At 36.2% G+C, this 13,834-nt stretch overlaps 1 protein-coding gene across 2 annotated transcripts in view; it reads left to right on the top strand.

Moving 5' to 3' along the window:
- The first annotated feature begins 555 nt into the window (after positions 1-555).
- The window catches only part of KLHL1 (kelch like family member 1), a 446,132-nt gene continuing 432,853 nt past the window's right edge, over positions 556-13,834 (top strand). For both annotated transcript variants that reach the window (XM_030922205.1, XM_030922204.1), the window contains exon 1: positions 556-1,853. In XM_030922205.1, coding sequence (XP_030778065.1) covers positions 1,357-1,853 — 497 coding nt within the window. In that variant the 5' untranslated portion in view covers positions 556-1,356. The remainder of the gene's footprint in view (positions 1,854-13,834) is intronic.

Raw genomic sequence — 13,834 nt, 5'->3', positions numbered from 1 at the left:
CATTGATTTACACTGATAACAGCTTTCATTCCGAGGCTACACACCAAATGCACTGATTTCGCAAACCCCATCCCCTGTGTTCAGATGTCCATCTTCAGATTTCTACCGTGTGCCTCTGGCCCCAGGGGTGAAGCACTGCCTGGGTGCATTAATAGCAGAATCACAATGTAAGTGTCAGGACGGTGGCATCATCACATTTTGACGCCAGCATCCCTGTTTCTTCTGTGTCTCACTACAGAGAAACTAAGGCTAAAGGTTAAAAGATACGGTTTATTAAATAATTCAAGCCATTAACCTGCAACCTGCAAACTGGTGGCAGCCTATTAAGTTTACACTGCCATGATTCATACGTAGTGTTTACTGATGCAAAAGCATAATGCCTGTTTTCTTTCCTTGTATTGCTACACAGTAACGTAGTGAGGAAGGAGGTTGGAAAAGGTGACAAGACCCACGCAAGGGGACAATAAGAGCAGCAGTCTCACTTGCATAAAGAAGATTGAAGCCTTCCCTCCCTCCCTCCATCTCTCCGTATAGGCCCCAGTGCACATCTGCGTCACTTACGGGGGAGGAGGAGGCGCTGAGGCAGAGAGAAAATTGTACTGTGAGGACCTTGACAGCTTCACAGGCGGGCTTTTTTCTTTTGCCTCCCTATATGCGTTAGAATATCTATTTTTCTCTTTTACAAACTGACTATATAAAACCACCTCTTCTGGCATTGCAGAAAGCAATTGACTTTCTCAGAGCCACCCGGCAGGCTATCAGGGCATCCTCGAAAAGGCCAGGGACAGGGGCGCAGGTGCACTAAGAGAGCTGGCGAGGGGTACGCTTCCTCGAGACTTGGGTCTCTTCTCTCTGAGCTCTCCAGACACTGAACTCTGAGCTGCAAGGACAAGAACGCCACCACCTTCCCTACTAAGGCTCTGCCACAAGCGCATCCCAGTGAGGTGTATCCAGCTGCAGCCGCCTCCGGAGCTTCGGAGAGCTCAGACCTCCCTCCCTCACGCATCTCCAGCCTAAGGGTTGTCCCACCTCGCCATAACCACGGGGCTCCTGCGCGGTTATCGAGGATTCTCAGCCTTTGGCGTCCCAGTCCTGCCTCTGCTCCTGCCCAGTGGTGTCCCCACGCCCAGGTCCTGTGGACCCAACCGCGGCTGAACCGCGCGACTTTGCCGTCAGCGCTCCAGCCTTCGTCTGACAGGGCGCGCAGCCCGCCTCGCGTCTTCTGGCTCTAGGGGTGCAGAGGGCGCATCCCGCTTCTTCTTCTTCCTCCGCCCCCGGGCTCCGCTGGCCTCCCCCACCTGCTGACCAGCCTACTCCTGAGTGAGCTGCTAGCCTTTTGGCTTCTGTGCGTAAAGCATGTCAGGCTCTGGGCGAAAAGACTTCGATGTGAAGCACATTCTGCGACTCCGCTGGAAACTCTTCAGCCACCCGTCACCGTCCACCGGCAGCCCGGCGGGGGGAGGCTGCCTACAACAGGACGGCAGTGGCAGCTTTGAGCATTGGGGACCCAGCCAGAGCCGCCTGCTCAAAAGCCAAGAGAGAAGCGGTGTGAGCACTTTCTGGAAGAAACCTTCCTCCTCTTCCTCTTCGTCTTCCTCTCCGTCCTCTTCCTCCTCTTCCTTCAATCCCGTGAATGGCACCCTGCTTCCAGTTGCCACGAGGCTGCAGCAAGGGGCTCCTGGACAGGGCACCCAGCAGCCAGCCAGGACTCTCTTCTATGTGGAGTCCCTAGAGGAGGAGGTGGTGCCAGGCATGGACTTTCCCGGACCACACGACAAAGGGCTGGTTCTGCAAGAGCTCAAAGTGGAGCCAGACAGCTCGAGCCAGGCAACAGGTGAAGGATGTGGACACAGGTACAGTAAGTCCGCATGGGGCTTCCAAGCATCTTTCAATTTCCGCTCATTTCACAGCGTGTGCTCTGTGGCTACTAAGTCTAAAATGTTTCAGGTTGAAAGTGTGCGTTAAGAGATGCCAGCCTGGTTTTGATTACTCAAGTTCTAATTTCATTACAAGTTTGCTCATTAATTTCTATTGGCTCAGACACTTCATTTTTCTTTTTGGAAGTTTTCAAAGTTATAGCCACCAATTGAACTTACATTCATTTTTGTAAGTCTTCAAGTGGAATAGTTCTCATATTCCTGAGATTATTGTGTTCTTCTGTCATATACATTGTATCAGTTGTTCCGTTATATGAAGGTGAACATTTGCTTCACACATCATCAGAATGCATCTCATATATTGGCCTGGTAACTGACTTAGCAAATAGTCTAAGGTCCCTGTGGTTTGAATCTATTCCAAAATGAGGCCACTGGACAGCAACATTATTTTACTTCTCTTTTTGCCCCTGAAATGCGCTGGTCTCATTCTCTTTTGGTCCTTTTACTTTGTGTTCACTCTTGTCTTGTTCAGAGTAAGTCTTTGAATGAAACTGCTGTGGAGTCCCTTTGCATTTAGCTGTTGTGGTTTGTTGGCTCAGTATTGAAATTGTGTCTCCTTGATAAGCAGCTCAGTATTTATTTCTAGTTTATTTTTAATATTATGCTTCTTTGTGTAGAGTTCTGCTACTTTAAAGACTTATAGAAAATCCTTCATAGACATAAAACTCCCGAGTTTTACATTTTGAGAGAATTGACTCATTAGTATTCTAAACCACATCATTGCTAGTTTTGGAATATAGTCAGGATATGAAATAATTTGCATTTAGATTCATGTGATATCAGAATACATTATTAAAGAAGAACTACAGGAGAAATATAGGAAAATGATAATGAATATATTAAGACATTTTAATTACTACACAATAACAAATTAGTAACAGAATCATCTTTTTTAAACTTTTGGTTAATTGAATCAGTTTCTTATAAATTTGATTAAGTAGCAAAAAGAATAGATAAAATTATATATGTATAACTTATATGTGTATAAATATGTGTGTAGGTATATATATGTGCTCCCTAATTATTCTGACATATGTGGTTATAGATTTAAAAATATCCTTAAATTTTTTCAATTATATGCATTATACATATTTTAGTTTTAATTTCAGAGATTGAACATATTCTAATATTATATTAAGACATGTACTATAATGTAAGATCATTTTAATGAGGAAGAAGTATAATCTGGAATGACCAATTATGTCAATGGTTTTTCTATATATAGGAGACCTAAATATGTTTATCTATTATTCCATTAAGTGAAATATTTTATGAAAAAGAATTACAACTTTAGGTACTACGAATACTATGAAGTGATTAAATGTTACTAAAAGTTATTTAATATACTAGTTACCTATAATTTTATAATTTAAAAAATAAAACGTACTGAAATGTTTATACCCTTTTGTTGAGTAAATATAAACACTTTTTGTGGGGAATTATCCAGAAACATTAACCAATTCACCTTATATATTTAAAAGGAAACTAGGTTAAGTATTTATCAATTACTATTTTATTATAACTGATAGTTTTTAGACTCTAACAGCTCAAGAAGAAATTTATACATTATGTGTTTGTAAATTTTTAAATTCTTTGAATAAGCTCCTAGAAATATTAATGTTTCATATTTTCTTAAAGTTTACTTTATACCAAATACATTTTAAAATAAACAAGGCATATTCAGAATTAGTAGTTTATAAAGACTTTCATGTAAGTTAGAGTTTTGAAAACATTAATGGAGTAGTGACTTAAGAAATTATTAAAAATTAACAAATATAAAACTAGTAACAGAACAAACAGCTTAGGAAAAAACACCAGACTTAACAAGTTTCTTACTTTTGAAAATACTTTATTATTTTTATTCTCAAAGAGTTGTGAGTGATAAGAATTCCTAAATTAACCCATCTACCAACCAAAATCATCTTCAATGTTGGAATCAAATTATCTTATGAGATTTGGCATGTGTAAACTCTTGAAAATCAGGTCCAATTTTATTTTTAGTCTAGTTTCTTACTAGACAAATCAGTTAGCACTGTATGTATTTGATGGATTTATATGTTCTTAAACTTTCATATAGAATTGGTTCTGTGCTCATGATTGATTGAAAACCACACTAATACAACTAGCAATTAATCATTATCAGTATATAATATTTTAATATGCAGTAAAAGTAGGAGTCACTGCCTAGAAGAGACAACATTTCCAAAGTAAAATACTGAATGGAAATTTTATTATGCTTTAGAAATTTATGCAAAATAATGAGTAATGTGGATTTAATTTTTTTCTGTAACAGCATACCCAGAAAAGCTACATAGTGTTTACGATGATCAGCAACAACATAAACTATATGAACTCTGTATGATAATTTTTATCACTTAGGTCATTATTATATCACCAATGATGTCATTTTTAATAATGAGCATTGTGTTTTATAAATTCTGACATTTCTGCTGAGTTAATACTTACATATAAAACATGAGTTGGCCCTTTCTCTGACCTTGTATTTATTCATTGTATTGATCTTCTCTTTATTCATTTAGTTTCATACTAGTTAGAATATTGCTTTAGACAAATATGACTAGCTCAGTTGAGTAAACTGGTTAGAACAGCAGATGGAGGACATTTGGGGAAAGTTGCTCATAATCTCAGAATTCTGGAAAGGTCGAATTATCATAGACTTGAAACATAAAGGTAGTGGGAGATATTGTGGTAAACCAATTCAGGGCCAAAACTCAACCTTTTTCTTACCTTACTAAATTAAATGCTCACTACCTGCATTCCACCCTAAATAAATCTCAGTGCTCTACTAACTTGACCACATAAACAATACTTTTTCTATCATAGTTTACTGGCCTATTAATCATTAATTTCTCTACTTCCCTGTCTAAACGATATGATTTCCTGGATATTCAGATAACCATATATTTTTGTTTTGGATATTTCTGTTCAAGATTCCATATGTAGTAAACTAAAACACCAAAGAGCAATATTTATATTCTTGCATTTTATAGTGATGTGAGTGGGAGAAGACATGTCATGTTTTAACTGCTTGCTTTTTTAGATTCTGAATTCTTACAAAGTGCAGTCATTTTATCCCATGGTATTAGCTACCATCCATAAACTGTCTTTTCAGATTTGCATCTCTAAATCTAGCCCTCCTCTCCTGAACTGTAGTCTTACACAGCCACCTCTCTTCTTGACCTCTTTGATGGATGTCATAGGGTCCATTCAAATACAACATGTACAAAATTGAGCTTATAGTTCTTATTCTGTCTTGCTCAATTTCCTTCTACTGTATTTCAGAGAATAGCTTTCTACAAATTAGTTTGTGCAAGCCAGAATTCCAGGATCACATTGGTCAATATCTTCTTTCCCCTCACTTTTAATATGCCTCCAATAATTGCTGCTTTTGCTTAGAAAATCTTCCCTATACATATCCCACATCTCTTCATAGCTATTTTCTGCACCTAATCTAAGCTACTATCTTCTTTCAACTCTAGTTTTGTAACTTCCATCTCTTATCACCTCCCCTCCTTATCTTTGCCTCCTCAAGGACATTCTCTACACCGAAGTGGATACAAATTCAGAATGGTGAACTATTTTTCCACATCCCTCACTCCCTCATTCTCCTTTATCCCCACCAAAGGATTTTCAACACTCCTTGATCACAGTTCATACTATGGACACCATCTGATTACAATCTTTACCATGGATTACCTGGTTCTGAATGATCTGTCCTTTGTCTGCTATGTAGGCCATTCAGTTACCAACCTTCCCCTTACCCTCTGTTTTCCAGACTTAATATCCTTCCCTATAATTTCTCACTGCCTCTGGAATTCACAAAGTTGTTTCCCCTCTTTGCATAGAGACTATCCTTTCCTTAACTGCTCCCTTCCTGAGTTCATCCGTATTCATCACAGAGATGTCATGCATAAACGTGCTGTACCTTTCCCAGGAAAGGAGTTCTTGATCACCCAAACAAATTCATATCCTGTGTTTTCTCTTCTTAGAAATCTCTTCTCTACTTTTTAAAAATTTTCTTATTGAAGCTTGTTACCATATATTAGTATCTGTGTTGATTTTGTCTGTAAGTGAATTTCCAAGTGGAGAGGAGTATGTCTGTTTTACTCATCATTTTACCCCTATCATGGAGCAGGTAGTTACTCAATAAATACTGTCAAATGAATAAATATTTGATATAATCATATTGAGTGGCATTGATTAAGAGCTTGCTTTTTGCCAGTTAGCATGTTGAATATTTATATGCGTAAGTTAAAATTCATAACATCTTATAATCCTGCTACATTTATGTATGCCCCTGGTATAATGATTACATAGATAAGAAGACTGAAATATAAAGACGGTAATTAATTTTCCTAGAATCACAGACTTCTAAGTAATAGGGCTGGACTTTAACCCTTTCTATTTGACTCCAGATACCATATTGGCCATTGTGCCGAATCTTATTTCTCTATGCTTAGACAAACAAACAGAACGAAAGAAAAGAGGCAGCATCTGAGGTTACGGAGAAATAATTTTCTTTTTCCCTTGATGGAGATTATGTTTGAATGTTTAAATAGACTTCTTAAAATGACAGTCATAGAAAAATTCTAGGTACGTCTCACTCAAAGATGACTTCTTAGCCCAAGTTAGAAAACACTTTATTATTTTCTAAATTATAGTTCATTCAGTGTATTTTATGTTATAATTAATAAACAATACACAAATATAACCTAGAAATGGAAAGAAATAATTATTTTGGAGACCAAATTAGAGCTTTAGGATAGAAAATCTGCTTATGAAGTTTGGAACCATTGATAAAGTATTGTCACTGAAAGAGAGCTTGCACCATTAAAATCTCATGGAAGTTAGTGGGACATGTACCAGGCTCTTGTTTAAAGTAATAATAATCTCTGCTTCAGTCAAGGGGAAAACCAACTTTGGAAATGATAAAGGACTACATTCTCAGGAACGTGGTTCTCAAACTATACTTTTATGAAATTAAAGTGAAATAATATTCGTCTTCTTTACCACCCCAAATTTTAGAGTGAAAAATAATATAATGGAACAAACTTACTAAATTTTACTTTTTTTTTTTTTTTTTTTTTGCTAATTTATCCTAGGTTTCTGTGTCATATAGTTTACTATTATTTAAACCAAAACTAGCAAAAGTAAGACCTTATTTGAGAAAGCTTATTTTATCTATGTTAGGATGAATTTACAAATGCTACATGGTATTCTACCCAGGAGCCCACAATGTCTAGGCACCCCACTCTCTGAGCAAGTATGCTTTAGAGGAACTAAAACGATCATAAAAAGAATAGAGCTATCCACCGGGCATTGTGGCTTACGTCTGTAATCCCAGAACTTTGGGAGGCCGAGGTGGGTGAGTCGCCTGAGGTCAGGAGTTCAAGACCAGCCTGCCCAATATGGTGAAACCCTGTCTCTACTAAAAATACAAAAATTAGCCGGGCATGGTGGCAGCCATCTGCAATCCTAGCTCCTCGGGAGGCTGAGGCAGGAGAATTGCTTGAACCCTGGAGGTGGATGTTGCAGTGAGCCTAACCCTGGAGGCGGATGTTGCATCACACCACTGCACTCCAGCCTGGGGGATAAGAGTGAGACTTCAGACCAGAACTATCTGTGAGAAAGATAGTATAAACCTTGTATAAACTATAGTTTATACTATACTGTACTTATATATGAATGTAAGTACAAGATGCAGTAGGAATTTTAAATGAAACATGCGAGTTGAAGGACAATATTGTATTTTTTTCTTCTATAAATGTTTAATGAATATTTTGTAGACCACATGATTAGCCTTTCTATGGTACTATTTCAAATTGTTTAGAAAAATAAAGAAAGCCTACGTATCTAATCAAAATTGGCATCTGGCTAACATAGAATATAATACTTATCAGATATTTATGTTTGTTGGTTTCTTTTTACGAGTCTCCAAATATAATTTATGTATCCTCAGATATTATGCTTCTCATGACTACATGTTAAGTCAAATTTTGATTATTTTTGACCAAGAACTCTTATAGAATATACAGAAAACTGTTATCTGTAGCATATGTTGGAATTAAATCAAGTTTCTGAGCATAAAAATGGGTAGCATTTTAATCAGAGTCTCAATGTCATGACCAATACATCACATTATTGATTTTATTGTACCATCTAAAATAACTTTAGGTATGTTTGTGGTAGTTGTAAAAAACAAATGGTCTGAAATTTACAGATTGATTTAGGCCAGATAAGGATGAGTTTGCTTTTCTCCATTTAAGATAGTTATTTAAAACTTTAAAGAAAACATCTGATGAAGATACAGATAATCTGAGCAAAATTAAAGATGGTTTTGAAGATCTTGAAATACAAGTATAGGCAAAAATTCTGTTGTACTAAAAAGGCTAGATGCTGGCTATGTTTGCTGACTTTTCAGGATCTGAAAACAATATAAATGTTAAAGAAAGATCCACAAAGGTCAGCCACACTAGGGAAAATGATGCACTATGATTGCAGGAGTCCCTGAAAAATAAATTTTGAATGGAGAACCTATGAGGCAGATCGTTTTGACCTGAGATCCTGTCACAGAAATGATGTTTTTTGAGAATAATCTGAGAATCTTCAATAATAATGAAAGGTGAAGTCAGTATATATTAATTCTAAATACAGTCTTTTTTATTATTTAGGTAGTTTTGTCACAATTCTGATAAGGGATGATTATTGAAACAACTCGTTCAGTTGTGTTTCATACTATATTTGTTGGTGATACTGTATCCTGATAGATTCTCTTGCCATCATTTTTTCTAAGTGTTATATTTGCTCATGTAAACTAGCATTTAATCTTGACTGAAATATGAAGGAATAACTTAAATTATACAATCAGAAAATTGGGATGGTTTATACTACAGGGGAAGGAAAGAATCCAATTATTTTCTATTTTTTGAAGATGTGGATGTCAATACCTCTTTCAAAAAGAAAACATCTGTTTTTGGTTTGTTTGTTTGTTTGGTAGATTCTAATTACATTCAAATGCACAAAGGTCTCTTCAGGTTAGTATTTCCATCTAACAGAGCTTCAGAAAAAATAGAAAAATAGGTTATGAGAGGAAAAGTATTTTTATAATTTTTATATTTAAATTTATGAATATAAAACATTCTGAGATTCACCTTTGAATTCTACTATTTTTGAAAGTAAATACGTAGTCATTTTCAGTTGTAATAAAATTTAAATAAGATTGCTACTTTTTCAGTCACTTTCCCTTTGATATAATATTAATAGTATGTAACTTAATTAAGCAATTGTATAAATTTAATAACTAGACATAAGTATTTTCGTGATTCACTGATGATTTATAAACATTTATTTGTGTTATTTACTCTTCAAAAGGCATGACATTTTTGTTTGTTTGTTTGCTTTTATTATGTGGTAAACATTGTGATAACCACTAAGAAGTTGTATTTACTTTTTATTTTCGTATTTTTTTCTTTTAAACTTAAATTTTAGTTTTGGGGGTAAATGTGCAGTTTGTTACATGAGTAAATTGTGTGTCACAGGTGTTTGGTGTACAGATTATTTCAACACTCAGATGATAAGCCTAGTACTCAATAGGTAGTTTTTTTGATTCTCACTATCCTCTGACCCTCCACCCTCAAATGAGCCCCAGTATTTATTGTTCCCATCTTTGGTGTCCATGTGTACTCAGTGTTTAGCTCCCAATTGTAAGTGAGAACATGCAGTATTTGGTTTTCTGTTTCTGCATTAATTCACTTAGGATATCGGCCTCCAGTTCCATCCATGTTGCTTCAAAAGACATGATTTCATTTTTTTTTTTTTAAAGGCTATGTAGTGCTATATGGTATATATGTACCACATTTTCTTTATCCAGTCCATGATTGATGGGTATCCAGGTTGGTTCCATGTCTTTGCTATCGTGAGTACTACTACAAATAACATATGAGTGCATGTGCCTTTATGGTAGAATGATTTATTTTACTTTGGATGTATACCCAATAATGGGGTTGTTTGGTTGAATGGTAGTGCTATGTTAAGTTCTTTGATAAATTGTCAAACTGCTTTCCACAGTGATTGAATAAATTTACTTTCCCACGTGTAGTGTAAAAGTGTACCATTTTCTTTCCAACCTTGCCAACATCTGTTATTTTTTGACATTTTAGTAATAACTATTCTGACTTTTTAACAATAGATATTTTTATTTTTTGTGAATGGAAGGGTGTTCTTGATTTGGTTCTCAGCTTGGTCATTGTTGGCATATAGGACTGCTAAGCATTTTTGTACATTGTTTCTTTTTATCCTGAAATTTTACTAAAATTGTTTATCAGACCTAGGAGCCTTTGTGCAGAAACTATGGGGTTTTCTAGGTATAAAATCATATCATCTGTGAAGAAAGATAGTTTTACTCCTCTTTTCCTGTTTGGATGGATTTTATTTTTTTCTCTTGCCTGATTGCTCTAAGACATCCAGTTCCATGTTGAGTAAGAGTGGTGAAGCTGACTTCCTTGTCTAGTTCTGGTTCCCAAGTGGAATGCTTTTAGCTTTTGCCCATTCAGTATGGTGTTGGCTGTGGGTTCATCATAGCTGTCTCTTATTATTTTGATGTATGTTCCTTTAATGCCTAGTTTGTTAAGGGTTTTAAACATGAAGTGATACTGAATTTTATTGAAAGACTTTTCTTCATTTATTGAGATAATGGTGTGGTTTTTGGTTTTACTTTTGTGTATGCAATGAATCACATTTTATGATTTGCATGTATTGAACCAACCTTGCAACTCAGGGATAAAGTATACTTGATGGTGGTACATTAGCTTTTTCATGTGCTGCAGGATTGAATTTGCTAGTATTTTGTTGAGGATTTTTGCATCCATATTAATCAGGGTTATTGGCCTGAAATTCTCTTCTGCATTGTATCTCTGTCCAGGTTTTGGTTTCATAATGAGGCTGGCCTCCAATGAGTTAGGGAGAAGTTCCTCCTTCTCAGTTTTTTGGAATAGTTCCAGTAGGATTGGTACCAGCTCTTCTTTATATAATACATCTGGTAGAATTTGGCTGTGAATCCATCTTGTCTACGGATTTTTCTCGTTGGCAGGTATTACTGATATAATTTCAGAACTTGTTGGTATGTTCAGGGTTTCAGTTCCTTCCTGGTTCAATCTTTGGAGGTTGTATGTTTCCTGGAATTTATCAGTCTCTTCCAGGTTTTCTAGTTTGCGTGCATGGAGCCAATCATAATAGTCTCTCAGGGTATTTTTTGTGTGTGTTTCTGTGGGATAGGTGCTAATGTCTCCTTTGTTGTTTCTGATTGTATTTGGATCTTCTCTCTTTTACTTTAATAATTTAGCTAGTAGTCTATCAAACTGATTCATTCTTTCAAAAAACTAACTTTTGATTTTGGTGAGCTTTGTATAGCTTTCTGCTTTCAATTTTGCTCAGTTCAGCTGTGATTTTGTTTGCTTCTTTACTTATACTAGCTTTGGGGTTGGTTTACTCTTGATTGTCTGTTCCTCTAGGTGTGATGTTTGTTAGTTAATATGAAATCTTTCTAACTTTTTGATGTGGGCATTTAACACTATGTTTTCTTCTTATCACTATCTTAGCTGTGTCCCAGAGATTCTGGTATGTTTTATCTTTGTGGGTTTTTTCCCCATTATTTTAAATTAATTGTTTGATGTCTGTCTTAATTTCATTGCTTGACCAAAAGTCATTCAGAAGCAAATTTTGTAACTTCATGCAATTGAATGGTTTTGAGATCTTCTTAAGTGGTGATTTCTTTTTGTATTTCACTGTGGTACAGGAATATGGTTGGTATAATGTTGGTTTTTTATATATTTTGAGAATTGTTTTATGTCAGAGCATGTGATTGATTATTGATTATGTGCCATGTGCAGATGAGAAGAATATACATTCTGTTGTTGGATTGACTCTCCTGCAGAAGTCTGTCAGGCCCATTTAGTTAAGTGTCAAATTTAGGTCCTGAGTATTTTTGTTAGCTTTCTGCCTCAGTGATCTGCCTCATACTATCAGTAGTGTGTTGACATCTCCCACTTTAATTGTGTAGTTATCTAAGTCTCTACACCGTTCTCTAAGAACTTGTTTCATAAATCTGGTGTTCCAGTATTGAGTACATATATATTTAGGATAGCTAAATGTTCTCATTGACTCAAACCCTTTATCATTATGTGAAGCCCTTCTTTTTTCCTTTTAGATTGTTATTATTTGAAAACTTGGTTTTTTTTTTTTTTTTTTTTTGTTTTTTTTTTTTTTTTTTTTTTTTTTTTTTTTTTTTTTTTTTTTTTTGAGACGGAGTCTGGCTCTGTCACCCAGGCTGGAGTGCTGTGGCCGGATCTCAGCTCACTTCAAGCTCCGCCTCCCGGCTTCACGCCATTCTCCTGTCTCAGCCTCCCGAGTAGCTGGGACTACAGGCGCCGCCACGTCGCCCGGCTAGTTTTTTGTAGTTTTTAGTAGAGACGGGGTTTCACCGTGTTAGCCAGGATGGTCTCGATCTCCTGACCTCGTGATCCGCCCGTCTCGGCCTCCCAAAGTGCTGGGATTACAGGCTTGAGCCACCGCGCCCTTTTTTTGTTTTTTTTTTTTTTCTGAAATTAAAACAGCAACCATTGATATTTTTTTTTGTTGGTTTTCTATTTGCTTGATAGATTTTTTTTCATCCCTTTACTTTGAACCTATGGCTGTCATTACATGTGTGATGAGTCTCTTGAAGACAGCATAAGGTAGGATGCTGCTTCTTTATCCAACTTGCCACCCTGTGCTTTTTATGTGAGATGTTTAACCCATTTACTTTCAAGGTTAATAATGATATGTATGGATTTGATGCTGTCTTTGTATTATTAGCTGGTTATTTTGTTGTTCTGATTGAGTAGTCGCTTTATAGTGTCAATGGAAATGTACTAAAGTATGTTTTTGTGGTGACTGGTAATGACTTTTTGTTTCCATGTTTAGCACTTCCTTAAGGACTTTTTGAAAGGCAAGTCTGGTGTTAACAAATCCTCTTAGCATTTACTTGTCTGAAAATGATTTTATTTCTCCTTTGCTTATGAAGCTTACTTTGGCTGGCTGTGGAATTCTTGGTGGAAATTTCTTTTGTTTAAGAATGATGAGTACAGGCCCACATCTTCGGGCTTGTAGGCATTTTTCTGAAAAATCCACTGTTAGCCTGATGGGATTCCATTTTTAAGTTACATGCCCCTTCTTTCTAGCTACATTTATTCATTTTTCTTTTGTGTCAATCTTAGAGAATCTGATGACTATGTGTCTTGGGAATGGTTGTCTTGTATAGTATCTCTCAGGGGTTCTCTGAATTTCCTAAGTTTGAATGTCAGCCTCTCTAGTGAGGTTGGGGAAATTTTTGTAGATAGTATCCACAAATAAGTTTGCAAGTTGCTTTCTCTCTCACGCTCTGTTTCAGGGACATCAATGTGTTGTCATTTTGGTCTTGTTGCATAATTTCTCAGAAGTTTTGTTCATTATTTCTCACTCTTTAGTTTTGTCTGACTGAATTGATTGGATAACTGGTCTTCAAGCTCTGAGATTCTTTCCTTAGCTTGCTGTGTGCTGCTGTTAACACCTGCAGTTGTGTTGTTATATTCCTAAAGTGAGTTTGTCAGCTCTATCATATCATTTGGTTCTGTCTTAAAAAGGACAATTTTGTCTTTCAGCTCCTGTATAATTTTATTGGATTCCTTGGATTTCTTGGGTTGAGTTTCAACTTTATCCTGAATTGATAGTCATCAGAACATGTAATGATCTTCACTGTCATTCAACCTCTTAATTCTAAGTCTATTATTTCAGCCATTTCAGCCTGATTAAGAGCCATTGCTAGTGATCTAGTGCAGTCATTTGGAGGTAAGAAAACATTG

This window comes from Rhinopithecus roxellana, chromosome 18, assembly GCF_007565055.1.
Source record: "Rhinopithecus roxellana isolate Shanxi Qingling chromosome 18, ASM756505v1, whole genome shotgun sequence".
In the NCBI taxonomy this organism is placed as follows: Eukaryota; Metazoa; Chordata; class Mammalia; order Primates; family Cercopithecidae; genus Rhinopithecus; species Rhinopithecus roxellana.
The sequence above is the reverse complement of the archived record's forward strand: the minus strand, read 5'-3'. Positions and strand labels throughout refer to the sequence as shown.